At 42.2% G+C, this 19,255-nt stretch overlaps 1 protein-coding gene across 1 annotated transcript in view; it reads right to left on the bottom strand.

Moving 5' to 3' along the window:
- Positions 1-19,255, bottom strand: part of BORCS5 (BLOC-1 related complex subunit 5) — a 122,686-nt gene that overhangs the window by 21,439 nt on the left and 81,992 nt on the right. The window contains exon 3 of the mRNA XM_065418576.1: positions 10,005-10,162. Within this exon, the coding sequence (XP_065274648.1) occupies positions 10,005-10,162 (158 nt within the window). The remainder of the gene's footprint in view (positions 1-10,004; positions 10,163-19,255) is intronic.

Genomic DNA, 19,255 nt, shown 5'->3' with positions numbered 1-19,255 from the left:
TTCCCTAGGCCTTGTCTACAAACAGAAGTTGCACTGGTTGAAGTTGTATTGGTTTAATCAGTTTAAGAGGCTGAACCAAATTAAGCCAGGTTTAAGCCAAAGTAAAAGCATCCAAACAAACTTGTATTCGTTTACAAAACAATTTTCAGTTAAACTAGTACAACTTCTGCACGTAGACAAGTCTGTAGGCCTTGTCTACACACAACAGTTGTGCCACTTCACTATACTGGTTTAGTTAAAGCAGTACAACCCTCCCTAGTGCGGACGCAGTTACACCAGTATAAAGGTGCCTTTACAGGAATAAGCTCTACTAGTATAAGACGTGGTCAACCTAAGTCAACTTGTGTAGACCTAGTTATGAACGTGTCTACACCAAAATTTGTCTCCTGCCAACACATGCATCCCATTACAGAGGTACAATAAAGCCACCTCCTTGATGCAGAGCCACAAATCAACCTCCTTAGGTCAGCGCCATGCAAGTGAAAACACTGCATTAGTTGTGTCGACCCTAAGAGTCCTCCAGCAGCTCTCCCACAATGCCCCTGTCCTCATGACAATGGCTGCTCCAGTAACAATTTTGAACTCCATTGCCCAGGGGTCACAGAGACCAGAAGCCCACGCACCAGTTTTAAAAATGCCTTTTCCTGATTGCCTACCTTGGTAAGCACACCTACCAGCTCACTTCAGCTGTGTGCATCTAACTATGCCAGCTCCAAATAGAGAGAACACGCTACTAGACAAGTTCTTGCCTGGAGCAGGAAAATAATCTTCAATCTCCATAACCTATGGGGAGAAGAGGCTGTGTAAGCACAACTATGGAACAGCCACAGAAATACTGACATCTAATGGTGTGTCGGTCTCTTTTAAATCAGTAGCCTCTGGTATGGTGACCTTGAGAGATCCTCCTTCCATGACTTCTAAACAACAGACACTTATCAGGAAAAGAAAGAAGCAGACTAAGGGAGGATATGTTTGGTGAGCTCCTCTAGGCCTCTATGGCCTCAGCTCATGAGCACAATGAGTAGAGTGGCCATGTGATTGACAATGGAGGAGGCCTGATAATTAAGGGTTCAGTTGTTCCACGAGACGGAAAAAGGACCAAGAGGCACATCGGGAAATGTACTAGGACATCATGGGTTTGCTCAGGCAACAAACTAACACATTGCAGAGCACTTCTGATATACATGTCCAAAGACCCCTGAATCAGAAGCCTTTCCAATCTTTGGAGAATTGCATGGTAAGTTCTCCCAACACCACTCAACGTAATAGGTGGGAGCATGGTGTACATCTCTACCTCTACCACTCCACGCTGGGGAAAAACAAGGAAAACCATACACCAACCTGTGAAAGCACAGGCTCAGACACAACTGTGATGTTAAGCATATTTCCATAAAGAATATGGGGTGTATGATATGGATATGGCATAACAGATATATTTTATGCAAGATGGGTCTTGTAAGATATAATTGGAAAGGTTATGATTTACTCAATGTGATTATCCAATTTGTATGCATGTATCATTTCTGTATCTGAAGTTAGGAATATTAACTATGTAACAATTACGACTGTGTGTGTATTTGGGAGACACCCATCAGACAACAGGCCCCATCAGCCTTGATGGGTCATTAAGAAGAAACAATAAGACTTTGAAGATACTAATCTCTCTCCTTCCTGTGAGGTGTCCTGGGACGTAGCTGTGACACTAATAGGTCAGGTGGTCCTGTCACCTGGTACTAAACACCATCTTGGACTTCTAGTAATTTTCCACTAAAAGGACGGGGAGGTCAAGACTGGGAAACAAAAGATTGCCGCCTCATGTAAATCTTATTTAAGGCTGGGGATTAAGGCAAACAGGGCTCTTCTCCATTGCCTTCTTGCCCAAGAAGAAAGACTGATGAAAGTACCTGAACAGACAAAGGAACTGAGCTGTGTGAAAGGCAAGGGCTGAGTCCAGACTGAGACAGAGAAGTCTAGCCTGTGAAGAGAAATACCTGGAACTCTAAGCTACAGAAACTCTGCAACTTGCCTAAAACAACATTTAGGGTGAGAAATTACTTCTTGAAACCAGTCTCTAAGATCTTAAGCTTAATATGTGTGTTTTGTTTTATTTGCTTAGTAATCTGCTTTGGTCTGTTTGCTATCCCTTATAATCACTTAAAACCTGCCTTTTATAGTTAATAAACTTCTTTTTGTTAATTATTAACAAGTTTGTGCAATTCCTAACGGGGGGAGAAGTTGTGCATATCTTCCTCCACATTGAGGGAGGGAGCGAATTTATGAGCTTACGTTGTATAGATTTCTCTACAGTGCAAGACAATATTATTTTGGGTGTAGTTTCCAGAGGGGAGCTGCACTTGAGTGCTGGGCGATTTCCTAGCAGAGTCTTCTCATAGAGAGCTGTTTGCAGACTGTGTGATTCTACAGCTGGGGCGTCCCTACCTGTGTGTGTGTGCTGCCAGAGGCCGGAGAGCCTGATTCAGCAAAACAGGGAAAGGGAGCTAATGGAGCAGGCAGGCTCAATGAAATCCCAATATATCAGGTGGCATCCCAGAAAGGGGGAAGGGGGATGGTCCAACCCGTCACAACAATTATTGTTTACTTCAAATTTGAATGTGAGGATTTAAATTATGGTTCATGTTGGCACACTGTTTTTATCTTGTATGTTTGTTTGCATTTTACTTTTCTTGCCCAGCTTCTTTGTATACAAAGTTCTATTTCTGGAAACTCAAATTATCTTTATCAGTTTACACCACACACTGAGGAATTCATTGCGGGGCCCAATAACCCACCCAGATTTCCTAGTTTGTACCATACATTACAGAATTTACAGCAGCAGGCAATAACAGACACATGAACTGTTTCATAACATGTTCATCAGAAAACATTTAAATGTGCCTAACTATTAAAATTGTCGTTTAAGGCCTCCTTGAGCTGTACAGCTCCATGATAGGTTCTTCTGATAGCCCTTGTGTATAGTTGTTCAAATTCAGCAGACAGCTACTCCACCTCACTCCTCTACCCTGGCAGTAGCTTTTCACCTTTTGCCTCACAGATATTGTGGAGCATACAACATGCAGCAATAACAATGGGGCTATTTCCCTCACTGAGATCCAATCTGGTGAGCAGATAGCGACAGCAACCCTTCAGTTTACCAAAAGCATAATTCCAGTCATTCTGCACTTGCTAAACCAGTAGCTGAATCTTTCCTTGGTACTGTTGAGGTGGCCTATTACAGCTACCTAAGCCAGGGAAACAAGGGATAGGCTGGATCCCACAGAATCAGTAACTGGCATTTCAACTTCGCGGATGATAATACACCAGCTGAGGAGATGTATCCATGCTTGCAAAGTCCTGTATTCTTAAAGATGCAGATGTCATGCACCTTCCCTGACTGGCCCACGCTGATAACAGTGATGCATATCCGGTGATACAGGGTTTGCAAAACCACAGGAAAGTATGCCTTTCTGTTGATATTCTCAATGGCAAGGTGGGCTGGTGCCAGAATAGGGATATGCATGCCATCTATCATACAGTTTGGAAGCCCTAATCCATTCAATATCTCCTGCATTTTACAGAGAGTCACAATCCTGTATAGCAGGAGACAATTAAGAGCCTCACCCTCTTGGATAACAATAGCCCTTACTGTGGATTTTCCAAAGCCGAACTGATTACCCATTGACTGGTAGCAATACGGCGGTGTCACAAGTATTCAGAGCATAATCCCCCCTTGCTTCTCCACTACCAATGTAGCTGTCATTCTGGTGTGCATGCGCTGGAGGGTGGGGTGAGCTCAGCACAGAGATCCTGGAACGTGGCCTTTTGCATTCAAAAGTGTTGCAGCCACTGCTTGTTATCCCAAACCCCCGATATGATGCAATCCCACCAATCAGTGCTCATTTTTCTGGGCCAGAAGCAGTGGTGTGGAGCTGTTCCATGAATACCAGCAACAGCCTCGTTTTGTTTGTTTGTTTGTTTTTGCTGTGCCCATCAGCATCCAGTTATTGTGCTCTAACATCTCTGCATCTTCCTCATCACACACACACACACACAGTTCTGCAAATAAAGGGCAATTGTGTGTCCTGTATCAGCAACACTCATGAGAATTATGCTGAACTATGCAGGGTCCACACTACTGCCAGAAAGATGGCAGAGACTGAAAAGCATAATGCAGGACTGTGGGAGGTTGTTTTTTTTTTTAAATGGCACAAAATTATAGGATGGGATAAGCATTATTGGATGGAGAAAGTGGCATGGTGCGAACTTGATCCCTAGCTCTCAGAAATCCATGGGCAAATGGATGGTATCCCACAAAGCACTACGAAAATGTCCCACAAGGCATTGAGCTGGATGGCAGTTCGGGGCCCACTGGGATCCCTATCCATGGTGTAATATATTTTACATCAATGCAACCGCTCGTGCATACACACACCAACCAAGCATTCAAGGTGCAGGTGCCCAAGCAATATACAACAGCTGATGGTTGTACACCGAGGCAACTTGTGTCAACAAAAGTCTGTACTATAGAGTTGGCCTAAGGGATCTTTATACTGGTGTAACTACGTACACAATAGGGGTCTTGCAGTGGTTTAACTAGGGTTATGTCTTCATTGCCAAAAAAGGAAGGGTTGGTTTTTTTTGGTTTAGGTTTTTGGTTTGTTTGTTTTTTACAGTAAGATAGCGACCTCGCTCTAAAAGCCCAGTGAAGACAAGTTGCAGGTGATTTTTACTGCGCTGTTATTAGGAGAGGTCAACAACATACCCCAACCTATGGTTGACCTTTCTTAGTTACATCACAGTTTAAAAAAATATATATCCACCTTGCTTTGTCTTCACTAGGATTTTACAGCAAGATAGACAATATGCATTAATTCTTCTTCTCATGTGGTATCTCCATTACTAGAAGTTCGCAAACCTGGTATCGCATTCTGTACAATCCTCTGCTAATCTCCTTTGTGGATGGAGAAGTCATTTTGATCCAACCAGGATACCACATCATTCATCCAAGTTCTTCTTTTTCTGTCTCATTTTCTGCCATCAACCTTCTCCTCCAGTGCCTAAACATGCATCACCCATGGAACCTCTTAAAATGTGTCCTGCAAATCAAAACTCTTTTCATAAGATCTATAACAAGTGTTAGATTTCCAATAATCTCAGATACTTTTTCTTTGGTTATGTGGCCTACTCATGATATTTTCAGAATTCTTCTATAACACCATCATTCAAAAATTGTAGTTTCTTTATTATACATTATTTGAAGGTCCATGTTTCACAGCCATAATTTAAACACAGACCAAATGTAAGTTTTTAGGAGAAGTGACAAATCTGAAGATTAAATTTTGACTCAGATGTTTATTCTTCCACAATGTCCCTTTTGCTCTAGATATTATGGTGTTGCATTCAATTTTTGATCTTCCATAATGATGCTTCCTAAGTAGTAGTAATTTCTCACTTGATGTATACTTGTGTCACTCACTGGAATCTTGTTGATCTTAATATATTGAGCAATTTGTAGTGGTAGATTCTGTCAAATGCTTTTTGGAAGTCAATGAAACACAAGTCCCCGTATATACTCGATCATAAGCCGGTTCGTTTATAAGCTGACCCCCCCCCAAGATGGATAAATAAAAATGGAAAAATTTTACAACCCATTCATAAGCCAACCCTATAATTCAGGGGTCAGCAAACTTTGGCTCCCGGGCCATCAGGATAAGCTGCTTGTGGGCCGAGATGGTTTGTTTACCTCAAGCGTCTGCAGGCACAGAGATAAACCTAAGTAAATAAAGTGTCCCGGCATGCCAGCTGCTTACCCTGACGGGCCGGGACAGCAACTGGTGGGGAAATTTGGGGGGGCGGGGGGGGAGATGCTGGGGGTCAGGGGAGTAACCCCTGTGACCACCCCCCACATGACCCCACCCCTAGCCCGGGACCCCCACACTCTCCCCATCCCATCCCTTCCCACCTTATCTGGGGAGGGCCAGGGGAGGATGTCTCTGGCCTGGCTGGAGCTGCTCCAGCAGGCTGGGCAGCGTGGCCGTAGCCTGCTCCGGCAGGCCAGAGTGGGCGGCACGTTCCAGCGGGCTGGGCTGGGTGGCACGGTTGCAGCATTCTCTGGCGGGCTGGGAGGCGTGGTCACAGCCTGCTCTGGGGGGTGGGGCCGAGTGGCACGGCTGCAGCCTGCCAGTCCCAAAGCTGCAGCTGCTTCGGAGGCTGGGGGGAGAGCAGCGTGGCCAGAAGTGGAGAGACTCTGGCCCCGCCTCTTCCCTTCTGGCTCTGCTGGCTGTACTGCCTCTCCTTGCTCCCTCTGTTGGGGGGAGGGGCTGTCCCTCCCCGCAACCTCTCCCTCTCTATACCCGTTCATAAGCCGACCCCCTTCTCTGGTGCTTCCCTTTTCTACTAAAAAAAAATTCAGCTTATGAATGAGTATATAGGGTATACTGTTTTCCCCATTTCAAATGATCTTTCTAATATGAGCTTTACGTTCATGAAGTCATTTATCTTGGCTTTCCACGTTTGAAGCTGTATTGCTGTTCATTTATTTCATTATCAATCTTTTCTTTTATACAGCCTTGAACAACTCACAAGAGTATCTTAGAGACATGTGACATGAAGCTGATTGTTCTGTATTCTTTACAATCCGTCGCATTGTTCTTTTTTGGGATTTGGATACAAAGTGAGATTGTAAAATCTTCTGGCAATTCTCCTGTCTCAAACATTCATTACCTCTGTCAGGGCTTTAAAGCCTTCATCCCCTATTCTTTCCAACAATTCACCTGGTATCACATGATAAGCTATGCTTTTCCATTCAGAAGTCCTTTTATTGATGTTATGATTTCTTCACCCATTTTTGGTGGGCTTATTTGACTGGTCTCTAGTTGAGGTTTTTCAGGTCAATCATCACAATATAGTTCCTTGATATATTCTCCCCATCTCTCATTCTTGTCTTTAGGGTCTGTCATATATTGTCCACTTTTTTCCTTAAGGAACATATTGATTATTTTTCTTCTGTAATCAAAGACTTATCTTTTGATATATCTCATTTTATTTGTTCTCTTTATCCAACTGTTCAATTTCTGTGCATTTCTCATTCAACCATTTAGACTTTGCTAATCTGCATTTATTCTTTATCATTTTATTTAGTCTTTGGTGTTCCTCTTTTTCTGATGTCGATCTTTGTGCTTTTACTTTCCTTCTTTCACCCATCAGAGCAATGGTTTCATCTGTTATCCAAGGGTTTTTCTTAGCTAGTAACTTATTTCCTACATGTTTATCTGCATTAATTATCTTGCTGTAAAAAACACACCTTTTCAGCTGTGCAAACAGCCTATTTTGATCAAAACAATCATACCCATGTTGGTACAAAAACTGTACATAGACCAAGGCCTCGATACAGCTACTGAGCCTAAGATAACACCTTCCCTCAGAGTAAGGTATTATGAACCAAATGAAAGCATCACAATCATTAAGTCGAGTGGTAGCCATGCCACCTACCCTGCATAAAATAAACCCATCTACAGAAAGTGAAACTGCATCAGAAGCCAGTTGTAGAGTCTACCAGTCCTTCAAATTAGTTTGATACTGGCCCTTGCATTCTAATGGCCAAAAGAATTACAAACTATTTGAATTAATGCACTGTACTGTCATTAAATTGGCAATTTAAATAAGTTCTGGATTTATGTGATCTGAGTCACCAACATCTGCAAGTATCTTTACATCTTGCGTAATAGCTGGCTTTATATCTTCACTCACCAAAGTAGAAAAGGGGATTTTTATTTTTTTTTTTTGGTATGGCTCCCATGATATTTTGGACTCAGCACATCATGAAAACACAGCAATTCTCCAAAACAGCCCATTAATCACATTTATTATCCAGTTCATATTATGGGGTTTCTTAATCCTGAGCCAACAGAACAACAAAACAAGGTCATTGTTTATGGGGAGCGGTATGGATTAACCACCTGCTCATCAAACTCTCCACCCTGTTGGTACTAAAGTGCATTTGGTCTTGGTGACACCACTTACTCTTGTCAAAAGCAACATTCCCAAGTGTGTTCCACTGTGCTTTGGGTTGGGTTATCCACCCATGGATATGTTTATTGACAGACATGCTGTTCTAAGAGCTCTCTCTCCCTTGCACTGTACCTTAACTTCTGAAATCCATACGGTCTTGGGACCACTGACAACACTAGTAAGTATACATACAAGAATAATCCAATTGCAAGCTTCAAGGTGTATGCTGTTTGCATCAGGAATTAATTTCCTTCCCATGTGTGCCGTTGCCTAACTGACCAGGTCATTGATTCTCAAACATTGGCTTAGTGATAACCCATGCTCCATGAAGCCCTTTTTGCTCGTCTCCATATTGAATCACTTTCGAATTAACCAGCTGGGGTTAACAGGCACTGGGAGAGAAGGAGGTGTGACGTTGTGCAGTCTATATGGTTTTGTAAAAACTTGATAATAAGTCCATATAATGTAACTGGGATAGTTTTAGAGAAAATACGGTAATAAGTGAATGTAACGTAACTGGGATATGCTTCATGCAAAAGGTCTCTTGTAAGGTATCATTACAAAGCTTATAAGCTACTGAGTGTGATCATCTGATTTGTATAAATGTACCACTCTTGTATCTAAAACTAGAAATATAAAATGTAACTCTGAGGGCCTATTGTAATTATGTAAAGTGTGGGCCATTAATGATGGTTTGGAATCTTGGTGACTCCCATTGTCTGCAGATGGCTGTTTACCTGTGAGTCTCCCTGTATATGTGTGTGCTGGCAAGTGAGTAATGAAGTCTTGCAGTGACATGTGATCATGTCACCTGAACTGGAATCCATCTTTAACCTGGTGCTTTTCCAGTGAGGGGGGGTGGAAACCCAGAGGGACAAAGGGTTCCCGCCTTATGCAAAAGATATATAAAGGCGTAGAACAGAAGAGAGAGAGAGGAGCCATCATGAAGAATCGCCTAGCTACCACCTGAGCTGGAACAAGAGCTGTACCAGGGGAAAGAATTGTGCCCAGGCCTGGAAGGTGTCCAGTCTGAGAAAAACTTACTGAAGCATCTCTGAGGGTGAGATTATCTGTATTCAGCTTGATTAGACATAGATTTGCGCATTTTATTTTATTTTGCTTGGTGACTTACTTTGTTCTGTCTGTTACTACTTTGAACCACTTAAATCCTACTGTCTGTATTTAATAAAATCACTTTTTATTTAGTAATTTACTCAGAGTATGTATTAATACCTGGGGGAGCAAACAACTGTGCATATCTCTCTATCAGTGTTATAGAGGGCGAACAATTTATGAGTTTGCCCTGCATAAACTTTATGCAGGGTAAAACGGATTTATCTGGGTTTAGACCCCATTGGGAGTTGGCCATCTGAGTGCTAAAGACAAGCACACTACTGAGAGCTGTTTTCAGGTAAACTTGCAGCTTTGGGACAAGTGATTCAGACCCTGAGTCTTTGTTAGAGCAGACTGGAGTGTCTGGCTCAGCAAGACAGGGTGCTGGAGTCCTGAGCTGGCAGGGAAAACAGAAGCAGGGGTAGTCTTTGCACATTAGGTGGCAGCTCCCAAGGGGGTTTCTGTGATCCAACCCGTCACAGGAGGGTCCACAAGAGATTCTCTCACAAAATGGCACGCAGTAAACAAGGAAAGTCTGAGAACCATGCTGGGCAGGTGCATTAAAGTGCAGGTCAGTGTACATTTGCCTCAAACATCAGGAACTGGACACTAAATGAGGCAGGATACTGGTCCAACGATCTAGTCTCATATGACAAATCTTTCACCAGTAAGGTTTAGGGTGCCCATTGCTCAAGCCAAGGGGATACTCAATCACACACACTTACTTACCTTTAAAGTTTCTCTTTGAAAGAAGAACCTAAGGGATTACTGCAAATGACTTAAGGTGATAGATAGCAAGCACTGCTATAGCTGTTGAGCTAGTCCTAGTTCAACCCCAGCTATCTCCCTCTCTGACAGAAGCATGCACCTATTGTACAGAATACCTCTTTGATTCGTTTCACTAGAGCATTCTGATCAAAGGCAACAGCTTCTGCACACTGATGAAGGTGATCTTGGTATCGGAGGCACAGCTGTAACACTTGCTGAGAGTCCAGCTTCTCCAATTTGCTGTTTGTAGGGGAAGTCTGCCCACTGAGCAGTCCTAGAAGAGATGGGAAATAATGGAATTAATCTGACTGCTTAAACAACTAATAATACACAACTGAGCTGTGAAAGATCAGCAGTGGAACAAACCTGTCAAAAAGAACGAAACCTTTAAGAGGTAATTAAAATTAATTCAGGATTAAAAACTACTAGATGGCCTTGGATGATGTAATATAGTCATGAGAGAAGAAAGAGGGGGGGAAACCAAAAGCGTGTACTGAAAAGATGGAGCTAAAATAAATAATGCAGTAGAAAGGAGTGCTAAAACAGTATCTTTGACATAACTTAAACACATTCTAAGTGCAGCAGCACAATTTCAGATAACATGATTTGCTGGTGGTGGGTTACCTAAGAATTTAAATCCCCTTCCTTCCTCCTCAAACAATTTCCCATTTTTAATAATTCCCCCAACATTTTCAAATTTTGGAAGGCGAGGAAAGAGGTAACATTCCCAAAAGGTCATCAGATTCGGGCTATTTTGGACCAAAAAGATAATACTGCCAACCACAAGAGTTCCCACGTCACGAGTCAGGCTTCCACAAAGAAAATAATGAGTTGAAATCGTCTTTAAAAAAAGGAGGCGGGGGCCTGTATTTTTTGTTTGCTTTCTGCTTTTGAGACTCCAGAATGCTATTGAGTCGTGTTTTCAAGCTTTCCTCCACAATCCTGAGGACTAGACATTCACTTTTTTCTTTAAATGAAAGCTGAGATTCTCACCTAATCACATGACTCGAGGGACTGAGACTCATGATAAAAATGTGAGTTGGCAACGCTGGGAAATCAACTTCCAGAGTTGTGGGGCCCTCACAGAGAATGCTCTTCTTAGCAATCCCATATTATTTGTATCAAAAGGAGTCTAACTTGAGATCCTCTTCTGATTTCAACCGCGGCAATTTGATATAACTTTTTTTTTTAAGTTATAAGGAAGAAATTATACTAGTACTACTAAGCTCCTCCTCGTACTATTTCCTACTGTTTTGTTCTAGTTTTTCTGCTGGTTTAGTTAAACCTTTTCCTTGTTCAGGCTAAGCACAATCTGAACCTTCTAGCACTAGAGCTGGGATAGGCAAATACCACAAAAAGTTTTCCAATAATATCTGTCAGAGCTGCTAAATAAATTTAGTTTGACTGCACTTGCATCCCTTTTGTGCTCATTGCCTGTGAATATTCATAGGCATTCTAGTTTACTGGCAGGAATATCCATTGAAAAAAGCAAACAAACAGAGAAGGCAGATTTCAAATTGATAATTGTGAGTATTTTGAATCAGAAACTGCTTCTAAGAGTCCACCCAGCCAGGAAATTGAAACAATGCTATATGACCAATATGCCTATTAGAAATAGCTGGAATTTCAAATATCAAATACTTGCCAGAAAATGGTTTATGAACAAGCTACAGATCAAGAATCAACTTGTTTGACAAATAAACTTGAGAAAAAATACATCTGGTTACAGATCAGTCACAATCAGAAATAAAAGAATTATTTATTCTACTAAATTAGCCATCAGTTATTTAATTAGCTCTACTTAGCAGTATCTATTAGAGAAAAAGTTCCACAACAGAGGTTCCCTCAACAGAGTCTAGTTTCTCTCCTCCCAAAATCATCCTTCCCTCACCTCACTGCCTGTCAGAATTCATCTTTTTGCCCCAACTTTGTGCCCAATACAGTTGCTTGGGTTGATAAAAACTAAACGTTTGTCACTGAAACCATATTAACACAGTGAGTAATGGTCTTTGTCATTTACATTCTGAAAGACAAACCAACCTCAGGTGAAATCCCGGTTCCACTGAATGTAATGGAAAAACTCCCATAGACTTCAGTGGACCCAGGAGGATTTCACCCTTGATTCTCAAATAGTAAAGCTCATGTATAACTTTAATCTCACTGAAGCGGATAGGATTCCTTATGTGCGTGACTTCAAGCATGTTTTAGGATTTTGCTGGATCTGTTTAACTCCAAACTTCTCAAAAGTAATGAGAGCAAACATCTCATGACACAGAACCAGGATAAAGTCTGACAAGCACGGTCAGCTTGTGTCTTACTGGATGTTCACACAGGCACAACATAGCATTCCCCATCCTAGATCAGACCACTGGTCACTGAGGTGCCATCCTGCCCTTGGAAGCAGCCAAAAACCTGACGCCCCTGGCCAAATAATTTCATTTACATTTATTATTACTCACTCACCAATCTTCAACCAGCAGAGGAGAAGCTACATATCATTTAGGATATTGAAGTTTAACCTTAAAGTTTTGTATAGGTATTTGGGGAACTTTTCAAGCTGTTTGTTGGAATTTGCAAAGATAGCTAGGATAAAGACTGCAACATGGATAACATGTTCCTTTTATGGCTCTTAAGCTTATAGACATAAAATCTTGTACCGGTTCCGTACTGTGAAAAGCAATTAAAAGACACTTAAAATATAAGAAAGAGCCTGTAACTCACTATCCAGGATATCTGAAGTGAAAGAGGAGGAATGTTAACTGTTCAGATAGAGTTTATTTATTAAAACAATGCATCATAGAATCATAGCGCTAGAAGGGACTGCAAGGGTCATCTAGTCTACCCCCCAGTGTTTCATCACTGGTTGAAATACAATCCAGCACCAATTTATGAGGTAGCAATAAAAAACAAGTAGTGTAAATCAATTCAAGAAGAGCTGGATGCTATTTTTTGAGGGGATGGGGATGGGATTCAGAGCCTCTCTAGGATTTCTGGACTCAGGTTGATGATGTGTGCCATTATAGGTAAATTTAACTCACATGGCAATCTTCCATCCATCTGAAAAACAATCAGAGTTAGTACCAACAGGCTGAAATGGGCATGTGATGTTCTCTATTGGACTAGCTGCTCCAAGTCTCCATCAGCTATAAAATGATCAGTTATTTATTGTTTTTAAAAAACTTACCGACTACTGCTATGGAATTTGTACTATGAATATTAATGTTTCATTAATTCACAGCATTTTCAGCAAGTTATTAACTTCTAAATTGCTTCAAGAGAGCAGATTATGTTGACAGTAAGTCATCTTAATTCTTCATGGAAGAGACCGTAAACACTCCGGTTTTAGAAGGGTTTTGCATGGGTGAAGGAGGAATACTGGGAGTTCCAAGGCCAAGATTTTCCAGAAGTGACTAGTGATTTGGGTACCCAATTTGAGACATCTTAATTTTCAAAGGGGAGGGGTGTTCTGAACTTTCTAAAAGGCAAGCCTCTTTTAAGGTCTCTCTTAAATCACTAGTTACTTTTTAAAGCCTTGGCCCAAGCTTTGAACTCCCCACTAAATAGGCTCCTTCCTATTATAAAATTTGGGTTCTGATGACTAGCAATGGATGGTGTACACACAGTTTGCCATAAGGCTTCCAAGTAGGGAAGCTCATAAGTTTTAATACAGCTTGGGCCCCAACAGATAGGATGTTTGGCACATGAAGTGCTGCAGCTTGTCCTGAAAGACAGGTAGGGGCAAGGCATATGGAAAGTGCGTTATGACTAAAGCTACGATTTAGTCACAGAATCTGTGATTTCCAGTGACCTCCATGACTTCAGCCTGCGGCAGTCAGGAGCTGCAGGGTCCCCCACCACCTCACAGCTCCTGGCCACTGCGGCTGGCGGGGGGACCCCGGCAGCCGCGAGCGGCAGGAACACCTCACAGAGCTCCCAGCCCTGGGCAGCATGGGACCCTGGAGGTCCAACACCCAACTTGTGGTGGGGGCCCCTAGAGCTCCAAGCCGCCACGCAGCTGCCCCGCTGCAGGTGGTGTGGGCACCCGCAGATCCCCATTTTGTCACAGATATTTTTAGTAAAAGTCAGGGACAGGTCACGGCTTCTGTGCATTTTTCTTTACTGCCCGTGACCTGTCCGTGACTTTTACTAAAAATATCCGTGACAAAATCTTAGCCTTAGTCATGATTAACTGGAAAGAAAGGGAGAAGTGGGTTACAGAGAAGCAAGGAGCAAAACACTGGGGTGAGGGGAAAGGACTACTGCAGGGTTGAGGAGCAGTAGTGTATGGACGCAAAATGTCTTGGCAATTGCTAGCTGTCCACATTCCTAGCTTTTCAAACTGTACTGCAAAATAATTAAATAACGGCAGACTGCACTACACGCCTGCCAGAGAGGACCAAGGGGAGTCAGCTTCTATGTTACTCAGGATGTGTCCGATCACTAAACAACACACAACCATGAAGGTGATGTTCAGCAGTTGTTGGGGCAACCAGATGGGAAATCACAATTCAGCTGCTAAACGGCACTTTAAAAAAAAAAAAAAAAAAAAAAAATGTGGCATGCTTACAAAAACACCATATATCACTACTAGGCTAGTTGACCCACAGACTTGACAAAGCTCTCATTGTTTTCATATTCCTTGGCAAAGCAGAGGCATGTTAAAACCATTTCCCTCCTAGTTAGTCATCATCTTGCTGGTTCCAGTTTATAGTTTTACAGTTTACAGTTACAACAAATCACATCCTACTGAGCAGAAGAAAACTGTTAATATGAAGCATTTCTATGAAGCCAGAGGGACAACGAAGGAGTGTCTTGAAGAGATCCTTATAACACCAGTACTGTAAATGTATGTGCATAACACGTTAACCAATTACAGTAACATTCAACTGATTTAAATACACGATCCTGAGAAGTGTCAGCTCACTTTGCAGGCTGAAAAGCAACATGAATTACTGGATTTTCACTTAGTTACATATCCTGGCATTTTGTTAATCCCAGTCCCAAGCAGACATGACACAAAAAGGAATCAACACGTCTGCTGCTGACGTTTTATATATTACAGAATACACAATATTAGGGACAGTACACGATGGTGTGGTCGTCTTATGAAGATTTTAAATCAGCATGAGAGTTTGAGATGCTCACATTACTCACAAAAAGTATAGCTCCTGAAGAGCTTTCTTCAAGGCATTCCAACAAGTGCCAGATATTTTACAGAAAAGCTACGTGAGAAGTATTTTGTGGCGTTCTCTTTTCTAACATTAATGGCACTATTTGTTATCTCCCTCCACAGGTTAAGCTAGCCTTCTTCCACGTCATGAGTCCAACTGCACGAACCTCAAGAGTCAGAAAAATTCAAAGCAACACACTAGAAATAAGTTATCTAAAACTAGCATAACGTCACTGTCTTAAAGTTCATTATCTCAATATTTATCAGAACTAGAAACAAGAGGCTGCATCTCATTCGAAAGGGCAAATCCCAGTAGTACCCATTTCTAGCCATGGTGGTACACAAAATACTTTATTGATAACCTGTTATTGGCCTAGTATTGAAGACTGGTGGCAGGCTCCATAATCATTTGGTTTGTGCAACAAGCAATAGCAGGCTTTTCTAAAAATTCACCCCTTTGCAGAGGGCCACACAGGATATGCCCCACTTATGCCTTTGAGAAGCAGGCTTCAAGCATTGCATAGGCCTTTTGTTAAGTTCTCTGAATTTCACCCTCTGAGCACAATTAGGCAAGACCTGCTACAGTTGAGGACATTGCTGCACAAATTAAATGGCTATGGATCCTACCGCCTATAGTCAATTCCTAGCACACAGCCCCACAAACACCCCTTCTCTTCCTGCTTAGCTGCTTCAAACTGCTCCTGCACAGCAATTTCTCCCAGTGTACAGGTGAACAAACCAGCTTTGATGGACCCATTCGGTATGTCCCCAGCAGCCTTGAGTCCCATTTCTTGATCAATATGACCTGGACTAGATTGGAGACAGTGGACTTGCTGGTAAGTGGGGATATTGAAGCCTTTTTGTCTCTACTTTAAATTATTTTAAAGCCTAACTTAGTGAAAGAAATAGTCCTGTGGGGGGGGAGAGGGACAGGGGAGTCGGTTGTTTTTAAATACTTCCAAACAGAGAAGAAGTCTGGTTTGCAGAACTTATAAATACTGTGAATTTAAATAGTATTCTTCATCCATAAAAGGTTCTCTGAATGGAAGTGCCTCTTTATAGCCTCAAAATGCTAGGTTTTAACCAGTTTTAGAGTCAGGAGAAATGGCCAGGCTGTCCAACTTCTTTACTTCAATAACTGTTGCAGACACAGGTATAATGCACCAAAACTTGTCTCACTATGCTTTGGAAATCCCTGTGTTCCTTCCAGCTCTCAGGCACACTACAGACCCTGGACAGATGAACATTCATGTAGCAATGGAAAAAATTGTACATATTGAACATTAAAATGCTACCGGTTTCAGTAGGATATGAGAATCTACTGATCATTACTTACCTTGAAAACCAAGTTAGTAAATCTAAGGTCATGTCTACACTACAAAATTATGTCAACCTAACCTTACATCAGCATACAGCCACCACAGTTATTAAATCACTTGTGTGCGCACACGCGCTTGGCTCCTTGTGGTGGTGGTGCTCAACCTCACCAGAAGCACTTGTATTGATTGTATTTTCAGCATCGGCCATTGTGGGATGGTTCTTGAAAGCCAGTAACAGTCGATGTAAGCAATTGACCTAATTACATTGACCACAACTCTACGCCACTTGGGGAGGTAGTGTTACTAAATCAGCGTAGAGAGGCGCTTAAGTTGACAGGAGCCAAATTTCAGTGAAGACACTTTCACAGCTAGGTCGACGCAAGGCAGCTTACATTGACCTAAGCATATAGTGTAGACCAGACCAAAGGCACTAAGAATTGCAAGATATCACACTTTAACCCACTGCTGATTATGTAGAAATCTGTAAACTCAAATATAGATAATGCAAACTCTTGTTACCAACAAATTTATCTTAAAAGTGTAATTTTAAGAGATCTTGTAATAAAATATGCATTCGGTCATGATCGCACAGGTTTTGAACCTGGGTCCTCAGCCAACTGTTGCTTCCCTGCTCTCAGCCAGCAGCTGAGCAGGACAGACCATGAAACCTGAAGTTACATCAGGAAGGGCTTCTTCCCTCGGCCTGACCGAAGGAACACCGTGAACGCCAATTGGTCAGAGCTTCCTATTTAAACCCAAAGAGAGGCACAGGAATTTGTCCGCACAAGTGGGCTGCTACATTGGACCTTGCCGTCTTGCCAGATTCCTCGCCCATGGTCTCGGACTCTAATTCTGACCGTTGGCTCAACTCCCTGATTCTGATTCCAGCTCCAACCACTAGACTTGGCAGCCTGCATCTCGCCCCTGACACATCCATTCTAAAATAAAATTTGGTTTTATACTCTATGTATTTTAAAATGCTTTGCAGTTGGATGAGGTAGTGCAATGACTATAGGCAAACTGTGCAGCCATTATGTGAGCGACAACAGCTTATATGCAGCCAGGAACATTTAACATGTTTTTACTGTGACCAGGAATGTTGGCTGAAACAGCAGTTTCTAGCCCTCTCCAGGGCAGCTTTAGCATGGTTCAGTTGCACCTACAGAAATCTTGACATCAATAAACAGGAAAATATACATTTCTCTCAGCTGGGTGCAGAGGGGAGGCCCCGGGGTGGAGGCAAAGAGGGACTGGAGTATGATCCCCCTCCGCATTCGCCACGCAGTGGTACCTCCTGTCCCACAGGGCTGGGCTTAACTTCCTGCTCCGGGTGTGGTGACCTGGCACAAAGGGTCGCAACGCCACTCAGGTTTGGCCCCGTTGCCTTTCTACACTGGGATGGGATTAGGGTTGCAGTGCTGGGGCAGCTGGTGCTGTTGTAGATGTTCCGTGCCCCTCTGACAAGGTTAGCATAGTGCACCCATTGAAACAGGAGGCTGCATCTGCCCCAGCCCTCTCGTTGAAAAAGCACCTTCTGGTGTTTAAATTCTGCAGTTGTAGCCCCCCAAAGATGAGCAGAAGGGAAATCATCTCATGTTACTTTTTTCTTTTCTTTTTTAAACAGGTGACAGCTCTAAAAGTGGAGCACCAACACCAGCTCACTATCAACGCTATGCTTCAATTCTGAGACTGTAATGTCTAAACCTAAGACCACATCCTGGTACACTGTGAGAACACAAGTCCTTTCAGTTCAGCAGCAAAAGCATTACCACTGAGGAACTCTGCCTTTCCCCAAATATTTCCCAAGTCTCTAACTCCCCCTTTCCTGGGCAGATTTGAGACTAATTCCTCCCTCCCAAGTCCTTACACCCCTTTTCCTGGGTGAAAGGAAAGGCTTCAGAGTATGCCCTCACCAATTAGTCCTGGTGAACACAGATCCAAAACCCTTGGATCTTAAAACAATGAAAAAAATCAATCGGGTTCTTAAAAGAAGAATTTTAATTAAAGAAAAGGTAAAAAAATCTCTGTAAAATCAGGATGGAAAATAACTTTACAGGGTAATCAGATTCAAAGAGCCCAGAGGAACCCCCTCTAGCCGTAGGTTCAAAGTTACAGCAAACAGAGGTAAACCCTCTAGCAAAAGGAACATTTACAAGTTGAGAAAACAAAGATAAAACTAATACGCCTTGCCTGGCTGTTACTTACAAGTTTGAAATATGAGAGACTTGTGCAGGAAGATTTGGAGAGCATGGATTGATGTCCGGTCCCTCTTAGTCCCAAGAGCGAACAACCCCCCCAAAAAAGAGCACAAGATTTGAAAGTATCTTGTTCCCTTATTGGTCCTTTGGGTCAGGTGTCAGCCAGGTTACCTGAGCTTCTTAACCCTTTACAGGTAAAAGGATTTTGGTGTCTCTGGCCTGGAGGGGTTTTATAGTATTGTACACAGGAGGGTTGTTACCCTTCCCTTTATAGTTATGACAGCCCCAATCCTGCAAAGCTTTGTATGTGATTAATGTTATCCACCTAGGTAAATAGGCCTACAGTAGAGCTAATTAATGTAAAATTAAGCATATGCATAATCTTTGCAGGATCAAGGCCCTAGCTTTTCAGTTCCTTGAAGCAAGGACTACTGTCTCTTATTTTATGTTTGTAGAGTGCTTAGCACAATGGGACTCCCAACTCATTACTATAAACCAAAAGTATTTTAGTGATGCTGTAGATGTACAGAATTTTAAACTCCCACATTTAAACAATAGTAACACTTCACCATTTGCATTATTGGAATCCTTGTACTCTATAATGATTAGAAAAACAAAAACATGAATAACGAGACTGAATACTTCATAAGTCCAGTATACCGTCTTTATATACGTCTCTG

The sequence above is a fragment of the Emys orbicularis genome, chromosome 1, assembly GCF_028017835.1.
Source record: "Emys orbicularis isolate rEmyOrb1 chromosome 1, rEmyOrb1.hap1, whole genome shotgun sequence".
NCBI lineage: Eukaryota > Metazoa > Chordata > Testudines > Emydidae > Emys > Emys orbicularis.
This window is presented reverse-complemented; position numbering and strand designations above follow the sequence as displayed.